Source organism: Phodopus roborovskii, unplaced genomic scaffold (genome assembly GCF_943737965.1).
Source record: "Phodopus roborovskii unplaced genomic scaffold, PHOROB, whole genome shotgun sequence".
Lineage (NCBI taxonomy): Eukaryota > Metazoa > Chordata > Mammalia > Rodentia > Cricetidae > Phodopus > Phodopus roborovskii.
The window spans coordinates 10,717,524-10,730,022 of NW_026126448.1; the positions used below are offsets into that span (position 1 = coordinate 10,717,524).

At 53.3% G+C, this 12,499-nt stretch overlaps 1 protein-coding gene across 3 annotated transcripts in view; it reads right to left on the minus strand.

Moving 5' to 3' along the window:
• The window catches only part of Kcnq4 (potassium voltage-gated channel subfamily Q member 4), a 50,718-nt gene that overhangs the window by 3,780 nt on the left and 34,439 nt on the right, over positions 1–12,499 (minus strand). Inside the window, exons 8-11 of one of the 3 annotated variants that reach the window (XM_051188681.1) lie at positions 11,944–12,032; positions 9,788–9,832; positions 3,258–3,478; positions 1,333–1,432 (exon numbers count right to left, since the gene is read on the minus strand). In XM_051188681.1, the coding sequence (XP_051044638.1) occupies positions 1,333–1,432; positions 3,258–3,478; positions 9,788–9,832; positions 11,944–12,032 (455 nt within the window). Of the gene's footprint in view, positions 1–1,332; positions 1,433–3,257; positions 3,479–9,787; positions 9,833–10,211; positions 10,374–11,943; positions 12,033–12,499 lie in introns of all 3 variants that reach the window. The other 2 variants (XM_051188680.1, XM_051188682.1) reach the window with 2 other exon arrangements.

A 12,499-nucleotide genomic window follows, 5' to 3' on the forward strand; every position in this document is an offset into this window, starting at 1 on the left:
CTCTCTCTCTCTCTCTCTCTCTCTGTGTGTGTGTGTGTGTGTGTGTGTGTGTGTTTGTGTTGGAGCAGGGGCTATAAGGGTGCCAAAGAGAGCTAGCTTGACCCTCACAGCTCAGATACTGTATCCAAGATGGTGGTCACAGAAAGGGAGAGACAGGATGTATGCAAAGAGGTGAGGAAAGGCCCGACTCTGGGGGGCTGGGGTTGGGGAGGAACAGAGGACCCAGCTGGCTGATTACAAAAGGAATACAAGAGGCTGTGGGTAGGTGCCTGAGCCAGGAAACAGAGTAAGGGAGCTGAGCTTCCCTGGCCTCCAGAGCCCAGCTGCAGACTAGAAATGGAGACCCAGCCAGGACTCCTGGCCAGGATGCTAAGGCCAGATCCACACTGGGCAGGGCTGCAGGGTACAGGAGACCAGTCCCTGCTTAACTGTCACAGCAGTCAGTATGTCATGGCTTTTAAACGGTTTGACCAAGAACAAATAAAGAATACACCTTACTCTGTGCAAACTAGTGTGAATGCACACACAGATTGAAATACAAAGTTCCTAAGCATAATCACCCTGAGTATTAGACATTCAGCCTCATATTTTTTTTTCTTTTATTTGGTTTTTGGAGCAAGTGCTCCTGTAGCCCTCAAACTGTCGATGTAGCCAAGGATGACCTTTAATTCCCAATCCTCCTGCTCCTGCCTCCCCAGTGTTAGGAACATAGAACTTCCACTATGCCCAGCTTTATTTTTGTCTGTCTGTCTGTCTGTCTGTCTATCTATCTATCTATCTATCTATCTATCTATCTATCTTAATGCTGACCATGACACACTGACAGTTTCGTTGAGGATGTCCTAGGAGAAACAGAGAGGCCAAGATACCCAGGGAGAAAGAGTTTGTGAAATAGAGACAAAAGGAACTTGGGACTGAGATACAGGAAGAAAAACATGCGCAGCATAAACAGAGGCTGTCAGGTGTCTCTGGTACTGCTCTGGAGAGAAAAAGAAAGAGGCAAGCCACACAGTGTGAGAAGGAGAGAGGGGAAGGGGAAGCAGAGAGGCTGAGGTGGGATGTGGGGAGGACATGGTATGTGTAAGGGCAGAGACACTGATGGGCAGCTGTGTCACTGGCCACTGGGGCCAGGCCCTCCGGACATGTTGTGTGCTGTGTAGGAGCAAACGGTGCTGGAAGCCATATGCTCCCTGCCCACACCTCCTGCACTCCAGGCAGGTAGCAGCTGGCACCCCGGGAGCTACGCCAGGCCTGGCCATGAGGACAGGCCCAGATGGGGAGCAGTGACGGGTGGCAGGTGGGAGAGCTGCTCACCTTGGGCTTCAGCCTCACCTGACAGAACGAATGACTGTCTTCACAGCAGGCATGACATCATCCACCGTGAGCTCACACTGGTAGCTCTTCTCCTCAGCTACTTCCTCTGAGGGGCCCTCTGGAAAGACAGGAATGGCATGTGAGGGCCAAGGAGTAGAGAAGAAAATGCTCCAGTCCCCATCTCCATTAGCAGTACTAATAATAGGACAGAAATGTACAAAGGGCCCAGGGCCTTCCCGAGCCCCAAGGCAGACCAGGCTTCTGCCTCACTCTTGCCTCTCACTGCCCTGCGTTCCTTATGCTTTTGCCTCTTCCAGGACTGGGCAGGGCAGACATCTGCCTGGTGACAGGTGAGCAGCAGCTGCTTTAGAGGACATTTGGTCTAGCCTGGGACAACGGTGATGTACACAGCCTTGGAGGACATGCTGTGTGTTATTCCTGGCAGGGCAGGAAGCCCCAGGGAAAAGGCATTTATTTGATGTTCTTCATAGAGTCTTGCGTGGTCTTTTCTTCCAGTTGGGAGCCAGGGGGGTTGGGAAGGAGGGAACTCCAGCTGGAGCCCCTGCCCAGATCTGCTACAAGGAAGGCCCTTAAAGGGGAAACGGCTTCTCAGAGACTGGTACCCTGTGCTTCAGGAGGGTGTACTTTCCTCAACACACAGGAGGAAGGAGATCCAAGGCACCTCCATGAGAGGCTTCCGTGGATCAGGACCTCTCAAAGAACCACTGGTTTGTATGTGCGGTAACTTTCCAGGAAAGGCTGAGTCCCCAGTCCTCAGCATCTTGGCACAGCACAGGCAGAAGCTTTGTTCCCCTCTGAGAACAACAGGAGCACCCTGTCCTCATCCTCACAGAGTCCTGTCCTCACCCTCTATAGCATCCTGCCCTCATCCTCCATAGCACCCTGTCCTCATCTGCGATGGATACGTTTACCCTTTCTTTCTCTACCAAGAACCTACAAGTACATTCAGCAGGGGCATAGGGCTCTGTCAGGAGACCCCCATACAGCCCTCCCATTTTTCAGAAGAGGACACCGAGGCACAGAACAGAGCAGCCTCTTGCGTAAGTCCTAGTGAAGAGCTAGAACACAAAGGGACCGTCTTCCTACAGTGGAGAAATGGCCAGTGACAGACCCCCCACCCGCAGTGGCAGCAGGTCAGGCTGGTACAGATGAAAGCAGGGAGCAGTGCTGGCCAGCCTTGCTTCAGGATAAGAGCTCTTCCACTCCTATGCTGAGAGTCTCAGTTTCCATGTCTACAGAGTGGAAGCAAAACAGGGTAGCTAGGAGAAGTGATGGAGACTGTCCAGTGGGCAGCTGCACACAGGGCTGTGACTCCTTCCAAAGTGCCTTGAGAGCTGGCTGCTGCTATGCACTTACTATGCATTCCACTCTCCTGTTGGACTTTCGAGGATCACCTCACTACTCCTCAGATCTTTCTCTGGAATACATACTATCATTGTCTCCATTTTACAGATGAGGAAAGTGGGACTCAGAGCGATGTGCTCACTTATCTAAAATAAATGACGAGGACCAGTGAGATGTCTCAGTGGATACTAGTGCTTAGCGTTCAGGCTAATGACCAAGTTTGATCCCCAGGACCTATGTGGGAGGGAGCCAACTTCTACAGGTTGCCAGTCCTCTGACTTCCATTCCCACAGATATAGACACATACACACAATAAACAAGTAAAATATAATTTAATTAAAAAAAAAAAAAACCCTGTAAATGACAAAGCTGGGATTCAATGCTTACAAGCCTGGTTCCAATCCTATGCTCTTACCTCTGCCAAATTCCCCCTCTAGATTCTCATTTGATTATCTTACAGACTGAAGACTGGGTTATAGCAAAGACGCTATGATGCCCATTTCCTAGAGCAGATGATCTGACCCAGTGGCCCCCGCCCCTGCCACCAGCAGCAGATGCACTCAAGCTCCGGGGCTTACCCTCAGCAGAGCTGCGGGGCTTGAGTCTTAGAGAGGCCCGGAAGCGGGTGCGGTCATTGAAGCTCCAACTCTTCTGCACCTTGCTGGGGCTGGACACCTCACCCACCTGCTCACTGCTTGGCGAGGTGGGCATTGGCGGGGGTGCCAGGTGCTGCTTGGAGGGTCCTGTCCTCTTTTGGGAGCTGCTCATTCGGATGCGGTCTTTGATACCCATCCGGCTGCTGGCAGGCCAGGGCAGGCCAGGGAAAGAGTCAAGTTAGCTGGTGCTGAAGCAGGTAGATGGAAACAAAGCTGACCTAGCCGATCTAGGGGGTGGCTATTGGGTCTGGATTTCCCCACCAGTTATTTTCCTTCCGTGCGACAAGGGGCCCTGATGCCTACAGGAAGCTAGATGGGTCAATGGGGACACATCCCTTCCCCAGCCCCACACCACTTTTTCCCACTCCCCTCCCCAGACAGATAGGGGTACACAGGAGACAGATGTCAGAGTGAAAGCAGTGAGAGAAACCGGAAGGAAGTGAGAGACAGGAGGCCAGAGGATCCAGGACCAGCCCAGGTAGGTGGGTGGAGGGTGGAGGGTGGAGGTAGCAACCCCTGTGGGCACAGACACACTGCTCACCTGGTCAGGCATACAGAGCAAGGCTCCGGGCCACATTGTTCACAGGGGTTGGCTTTGTGGAAGTGATAAAGTGTGTGTAATGTGTACCTGGGTACACAGCCACCTATGTGTGTACACATGTATCCATTAACTCCCCCCTCCCCTCTCTGCTGGAGCTATCTTATCCCACACTGGTCAGGTCCTGGTTTTAAGACCAGGCACAGCTGCATAAATAGAACAGGGCAAACTAAGGTCTCTATCCCAGATTTCCACATTGTTAGCGGGGTTGGGGGGGGTAGGGGGTGGGGGGCACTGTGTGATATGGTGGCCTGCTGAGGATCTGAATGTCTACGACACCTCAGGTGCTGGTCCCCTCAGTGAGGATTTGCGTAGTCTGTTCTCCTGTGCTTTCGTGGGCTCCCTGTCTGAGTTCTGCTTTCCAAGACTGTTGTCCTAACACACCAGGAAGGCCCGCCTTTCTGGCTACTCACCTATCTGTGTGCTTGTGAACACACATGTGTGTAAGGGTGTTTGCTTTCACTTCTTTTCCTGCGCCCAGCTCCCCAGCACTTCCCCAAACCTTGGAGGACAAATAGGAGGAGGCCTCCATTTCCCTCAGACAGGCCCCAGTTAGCCAGTACCTGGTAGAGTAACTCTGTGTCCAAGAGGTTCAAGAACCATGCTATGCTGTTGGTAAGACCTCAGCAAACCTCCTAAACCTCCTCCATCCCACACCCTGCAGGGTTATCACCATTTCCTCTGCTCTGCTGGAGAGCCCTTGCTGACAGGTCCAGAGGTCCTCACTCCAAGTATCTAGAGCCACAGTGCAGGAAAACACCAGCCAGGTTCAGACAAGGCTTGAGAGGGGGCAGATGTGAAAAGGGGGGGTCCTAGCACCTGCCTGGGGGTTTTCAGATCAATGGCTGTGAGGATGACGAAATCTGGTTTTTGTATTATGTGGGAGGTGGGGTCCCCCATGCCTAGGGCATGGAGCAGAGAGCAGAGCCAGGGTGGTGAGGCAGGGGAATGCACCAAACCAGAGACACCTTGGGAAAGATGGCCCAGATGTGGGGCCAGCCAGAGAGTGAGACCCTGCCTAGGGGGAGAGGTTATAGGTCACAAGTTGGGAGCCTAGGGCTATTAGAAGGAATCCATCATGTTCTTCACATTCCTGGGATCTCTTTGACACACCCCAATGATTCCAAGAGAAGTTTGAGTGTGGCTTTCTCAAACTTGCCCCTGCAGAACCATTCCTGTGGGCTCTCCTCATGCTGGCAAGCACCCACACCCACCCAGGCCATGCAAGACCCTGTCCTCTGCTCCTCCAATGGGGAGAGAAGGGGAGGAAACTGGTGAAGTCCTTGCACTTCGGTCCAAGGACTGGAACTCCAGATCTCTCCTTGACATTCTGGGGAAGCATGGCCTCAGTGTTACTGAAGTGTACAACAAGGCTATGCTTGTAGCTGGCAGGACTCTCAGAGGAAGGGGGCGAAGGCTTACACTAGGGGCCTTACACAGTCCCTTTCTGGCTCTGAGTCTGTGGTGGTGGAGGAAGCTTCTGGCCTGATTTAGGGATTCTGTAACTTTCCAGCCAGCCAAAGGTCTTGGCTCTTCTTGAATGCAAGAAGACACTGTTTTCCCCCTGAGCAGCCCTGGATTCCAGCTCCTTGGGCAGGGACCAGAAAAAGGCTCACATCAGCCTCTCTGGAGCCTAAAAGCTCAAAGAAAATGGAAAGAAACCTGGCACATTGTAGGCACCAAACATCTCTTTCTTCCTAGGCTCCTTAGAGCACATGAGATCCATCTGCAGGCTTTGGGGTCATCTAGGCCTCTAAGCCCCCCTCGTGGGGCTCCTGAATTCGTCACCCCTAGTTTATAGATGCAGAAAGAGAGAAATTATTTATCTAAAATAAGAACAAGGTCAGTATCCATTCTCTGACTTTAGAGACTGCCCTTTTCCCAGGACAAGAGTTCAGAGTGGGAACTAGGCAGTAGTCCTCAGCTGGGGGCCATCCTGCCCACTAGAAGGCACCCGGCAATGGAGACACTGTGCGTTTTCACTCCGTAAAGCTGCTGTGCTGGTACATCATGGGTGGAAGCCAGAAATTCTGTCCAGCATCCCAAGATGCATGCCCTAGGCTCCAGCAAAAGAATCATTAAGATTAAAATGTCAACAATGTTGAGGTAGAGAAAAAGGGGGCTGTTGGTGCCTGGGAGGATGGGAAGTGGTGGCACTGGTGCGTGGGGGGGGGGAAGATGTGGGGGGAGAGGAAGGACGGGGTAAACCCTTCACTGGCTGCTCTCCAACTGCCCTGAAAACCCAGACATAGGGAACTCTGAGAAAGGCAGACAGCATCCCTGTGCTGCCCCACACAGCCCCTCTTCAGGGACTACGAAGAAGCAGCCTTACCACTGGCCCTCTCCACCTTGGTTGTTCCTCCAACCTACACTTGCAGAAGGGCAGGTGTAGCCCGTTCTCCCCAGTGTCACCCTCAGGGAGTCCCTATTTCCTACAGACATATCCCAAGCTTTTGATTTTTCTTTTTTCAAGATTGGGGATAGAACTTGAAAGGTCTGCCATAAAGCTACACCCTTCTCGGCTTCCAAAGTACTTTCCAAAAGCATGGCTTTTAATTAATTAATTAATTAATTAATTAATTAATTAATTAATTTTTGAGATGGAATCTCATGTAGCTCAGTCTGGCCTGAAACTTGATATGCCATCAAGGATAACCATGAACTTCTGATCCTCCTGCCTCTACCTCCTGCGTGCTGCGATTATAGGCATGCACCACCACATCCAATTTATGCAGTGCTAGGAAGCAAACTCATGCATACTAGGCAAGCACTCTACCAACAAAGCCACACCCCAGGGGCCTTCTTAACCGACAAACACACTACATTGAATGAGGCCAACTTACACTTACAGGAGCCAGTCAATTTTAGCAGACGCAAACCCCATTAGCACCTATATTTTACATGGAAGGAAACTGAGGCACAGAAAGCTAGGTGTTGTGTACAAGAATACAGCTAGCAAACTGGAGCTAAGTGGTGGCCTGAAATGACAATTCTAAGGATGGCTGTCTCTGGCCTGGCTCTATCTCCAACCACAAGGCTCCACAAACCTAGGCCACCTGAATGCCAACAGAATGAGGCTCATACAGGACTTCGAGTTCTTTATGATCCTGTCCTACCCCAGAGTGGCTCCAGTGGCCCCAGGTCACACTGGGCTGCAGGCTCATCTTGCATAGCTATGCTTTCCCTTTCACCTCTGCCCTTGATCTGTGCAGCTCCCTGGCCTGAGGACCCTCCCCCTGCAGCCATCTCTTTCAGGGCTGCTTCTGGGCTAAATGTCTGACCTCAGCTCCGCAGCCCCTTTGCTTCCTTCTTGTATTGTACTCAATGCACTGAACCACAATTACTCTTTGCAACTCTCCAGGGACCATGTTTTATTCATCACCATTTCCCCAGTGCACAGAACAGTGCCTGGCATGGGGCAGGTACCACAAATGTAGCTGTGGTGCAGCTGAAGAGCTGGGGCTCTGAAACTGATGATGGAGGTACTGGGCACAGCTCCTTCGGGTACCTGTGGGCTTCCCAGGTGAGTGGTGGAGAGCCAGGGAACCAACTCCAAGGTTGGCACAGGTCAGAGCGGGAAGGGCCTTCAGAGAGCCTCTAGTTCAACTTGCCCGTTCCACAGAAGGGAAACAGGTCCAAAGAAGAGAAGTAATTTGGCCAAGATTACACAGGGGTCAGCAGCACAGCCAGCATATCCTCAAAGCTCCTGAGAGTGTCCCTTCTGACACTGGGCCCATGCCCTAAACCTGGTGAAGCATCCCCAGGAAGGCAAGGGGGCTTAGGGCCCCGTGGCAGATTGCAGGCGGCAGGCACATGCACCTTGTCCTTGGCCCATCCTGTCCCCTTCTCCAGCCCCTAAAGTGGGGGGAGCAAGGAGGGAAGGGGACAGGAGGAGCAGATGAGGGGGTACCTCGGTCTCCAGCTGGCGTGGATCCGAAAGAAACTCCGCTTATTACTAAACATCTGGCTGGAAAGTTGAGAACAAGACACGAACAGAGGTTAGTGACAAAGAGACAGGTGGATAGAGCATGGAGAGCTGCCAGGATGGGGCTGGCCTCCTGTGGCTGGAGGGAGAGAAGGATCCCCATTCAACTCACCCTCCAGTCCCAACCCCAGGATACAAAGGTGCTCAGGCTCTGCATACGATCCCTTGGCTGTATGTCGAGCCTGCACAATTCAGGGTCCCTTCTCCAGTGACTGAGTCCGTGAGACGGAGAAGTCCTGTCCTTTGCATTTTGAGTACATGCTCCATGGGATGTGGCAGTCAAGAAGCCAGGCTTTTAGAACTCATCCCATAACCCTCAAAGGGAGGCCCTGGTCCTGGGAATGGCATTCCCAGGAAGTCTTGCTCCTTGGAGCCCCACTTCCTGAAAACATGCTCAGTGTGGGTCATCCCAAGCACCATGTGTCCAAACCTGGGTGGGGGGTGGGAGGTAGCAGTGTACATATGTGTGTATACACATATGTATGTACACACATGTGTTTGGAGGGTATCCTAATAGGAGTTATGCCCCATTTCCTAGGGTCAAAATAGCCAAGATTGAAGACATGGCCATTTGGCTTGAGCCTGGTGACAGATCTAAAAGCCACAGCTCAATGTCCCCTGCCCCAGGTTCCTGAGTCATTCCACCATCAGACACACAGACAGACACTCCAGAGAAGACAGACACGGCGTTAATAATGCCAGGCTTTCAGCAGTCCTCTGTCCCCAGGCCTCTGAGGAACAGGGACTCAGAATCATTAGGGGCACAGGGCCCAAGCTCCCCCCCCCACCACTAGTGTCTTCTGATTCAGGTGAAGAGAAACACTAGATGAACTAGAAGCTCAGAGCCCATATTTGGCCCTGCTCAGGGTTGCCAGAACGTCAAACCTTATGAGTTTCAGGCTATGAGTTGTGGTTTGACGGTCACGGTACGTGCAGGCAATGATGGAAAACCCAAGACAGGTTACCCCATGGGCTTCTCTTAGAGGGACCTCCCAGGGCAGCTTGGCCAATCATTCCTCTCCCTGAAGCTCCAGGCCTGTCTAGCCCTTTGGCCAGTAAGAACCTTAGTGAGAGCAAAGACCCTATTCTCTCTCATCTCTATCAATCCATTCTCCAAGCCCCTTCAGCCCCAAACGGAGACCCCAGAGCCCCCGACCAGCCTGGTTGGGCACAACTCTAACCCATGACCAGCATCAGTGTTTTGCCAAGAGCAGGGTTACTTGATGACTTCCTCCAGGCACACAGTTGAGGTGAGCTTCCCTGAGTGTGGAGGGACTTGCCTCTTCCCTGGCTGCAAATGTTGGACCTGGGTTTAATGATGCCCCAAACTCAAGGAACAGATGCTCACCTGGCTAGTTCAAAGATGATGTGTGGGATGAGGCAAAGGAAAAAAGATGGGTAAATCAGGGGAGGACATGCAGGGACTGAACTGACCCTTGACCTCAAATCTAAACCTTCACAGAAGCAAGACATGAGGAGGGGCTTCCATTACCCTAACATGTCTAGGATCCCTCCAGCTAGGAACATGTAGACGGAGCAAGTATCGTTCCATCTTGATTCTCCTTTCAACGGGCAAAAGCTCCAGATCAAGTTGGGAGAGAGGGTTGGGGACAGCAAAGAGTGAGTGTCTCAGAGTGTACAGAAGGAGAGAGCCCCAGGGGGACAATCCCCCCCCCTACTCTAAAAAAGCTGCAGACAAGAGCTGCAGAGACGAACGTGTTAGTCGCTGGCAGGGTTTTACACAGGTCCTGTAGCAGTCTTAGTCACAGAGTTCTCTTCCAGCAAGCATCTGCTTCCCGTGAACAGCAGCATGCCGGGGGAGGGGGTCCCTGCCCTCGCGCCCCAGAACAGAAAAGCACCCTCCATTACCTGAGCCGTAAGCACCTGGGGCCAGCGGCCTCCTCCTCTCTCCAGCTTCCCGGGAGGGATGGGGATGCAGGGATGGGAGAATGGGGTGGGGGAGACACGTGGGACAGAGAAAGAAAGAGGACAATGGTATGAACGGTGGAGGTGACAGGAGAGAGTGGTGTGGACAGCGCTCCCTCTCAGACCCTGGGAGACCCAGAGAACAGAGCAACGGTAAGTCCAGTGTAGCCTCTCTAGAGATGACCCTGCCTGTACCTGTCTGGCCATCTGACGACAACTATCAGGCCTCACAACAATGCCAGAGATTTCCCCCAAACAGGTCCATACACCCATGTGGTGGCTGGAAGAGGTCTGAGAGAGGCTGAGACAGAAAATGGAAAAGGGAGAGGAGAAGCAAGAGGAGGTGGTGGCCTCTGGGGGCCCCTACCTTTCCCCGGGGCAGAAGGAGGCGCTGCCCGGCCGGTGGCAGGTGGCAACGGGCGGGTAGCGAGAGGGCGCTCCATCGGGTACTGGCGCCCGCCTCACCTCCAGGGGCCGTAGGCCCCCATTGCGGGCCCGTTGTACGTGTTCAAACAAGAGGGCCAGCTCTCTGCAGGAGAGGGCGCCATCAGCTACAGGCAGGGCTTTGGGGACACCACCCACCTCACCCAGTGGGCCCAGAGCTACTGAGCTCAGATCCTGCCAAGTCTTGAGACACACTCTGAGGGTGCTCACAAATACCCCAGGCCAGAACAGGCAGGGTGGAGAGGCTAGCTTCCTCCCCCCTCTGCAGAAGTTTCTGGGAAATCGGAAGGAGTCTAGGTATGGTTGTGTAGATTGGGCACAACTCCAAAGCACCCACACCAAGAGGGAGCTCAGATCTAGCTGACTCTGCTCTTCATCTCAGAACTGTGCTACCAAGCAGCCATCAGCAGCTCTGAAATCCTTAGTCTCCCAGCCTGACTTGGATTTTAGGAGGAAACTGGAGCTGAAGACAGATTTAATAGGGCGGCCAGCCCAGCTTCCCTGTCTGGTGCTGTTCCTCTTACCACGGAGTTCCTGGGGATGGGATTGGGTTGGCTATCCACTAACTCTCCTGGCCATTTCCTATTGCCATAACCAGGAAGGTAGCCACCCCATACCCCTCACCTGCCTTTCCAACGGAGCCCAGATCTCCAGACCAGACTCTGTTCCTCTCACCAGGAAACCCAGGCTACCCCATCCAGAGTTCCCGACTTCCACAGCAATTTCTAAGCATCCAGTCTCTGCTCCCTCTCTTGCTTGGCCTTGATTCCTTAGACCATTCCCCCTCCCCTCAAAATGGACTGCTTCAAATCCAGCCTCCAGCTCTCCCTCTGAGGTAGGAGCTTGCCTTCACCAAGTGTGGAGACGAGGGAGGAGTGATGTGGGGAGCCCCTTTCCAGCCCATACCTCCTGCTCCTCCCCTGGGAAGCCTGTAGGACAGGGAGGGAGCAAGAGGGGCCAGGTGCGGGTTCGGGCAAGTGGGATCACGCAACAGCTGCCCGAGGACAACTAATGAGGCAAAGAGCAGAGAGAAGCGCTGAGCACAGCAGCCCAGACCAGCACGAGCTCCATGCCATCCTGCCCGTGGGACTGAGCCAACCGAGCCGGCTCTGCAGTCTTCATTCCTGCCCCAGGGCCTGGCCAGGCACCTGGCTCCACGCACCTTGATGATGCTATTAATAACCCCGGCACAGAGCCGCCCCCATTGAGCCTGAGCCCAGCCTGGGCCAGCAGAACAGACCCATTGCTGGTACTCAGAGGCCTCAGAGTAGCAGGGGCCACACAGTCAAACACAAGGGCTCTGGAGGCAGGCACACATGTTTCTGTCATAGCATCCTCTCTAACCAGCGATACGTTGATTGGGACAAGCTAATGAGCCCCCACTCAGGAATGAGAGAAGATAGAGACTCCCAGTATGTAGACTCCCAGCATTCCATGAGTGGGACTCAGCCTCAAGGCAAAGCTGCACCAATACCCTAAGCCCAATGGACTCAGAAGGGTTGGGGAGAGAACCAACCAGACTCCAAGTTATGCAGGACCTGAAGTGCCAGTCCCAAATGCTCTGTTGGGAGCAATCTCCTCTCTCAACCCTGAGGGCATCTTCTCGAGGGGCATTAAAGCCAGCCCCTACCCGCTCCCATTCCAGGAGCACCTACCTGAAAGATGGGAGAATACTGTCATAGTAGTACCAGGTGGCTGTCAAGTAGGCCCGGCTTGTGTCAGTGGAGTACAGGCGCCATGCAGCCTGGAGGCATGGGGGGAATGGGGTGTCACAGAAGTCCTTAGCCACCCACCAGCCCTCTGCCCGAGGGAACCTAGTCCCAGGCCAGCTAAGAGTGACACCAGGACCAGAGGCCAAGTCTAATTCCATAGCCACCAGCAGGTCCAGCCAAGGAACCAAGTCCTAGGAATGACTTCCTCAAGGTGACCCAGTAAGTCAGTACCAGAGTCAGGGGCCTACAAACACTGGGGAAGAGTTGGGGTCTTTGGTCAGGCAGGCACGGGCTTCTAATCCATTCTTCCATGTAGAATAGAGTGGGGACTGTTGACCTAATAGTGTTGTGAGGATGAAATGGACAAGCATCTATCCAGTGCCAAGCTGTGCCTGGCACACTTGCAGCCTGGTTCTTTAAGCCCTCCCTCTAGCTCCCTTAGCTAAGAACACATTCACAGTGTCTGGCTAGTGTCTTTCTTCGTAAGCTGAATCTTGGG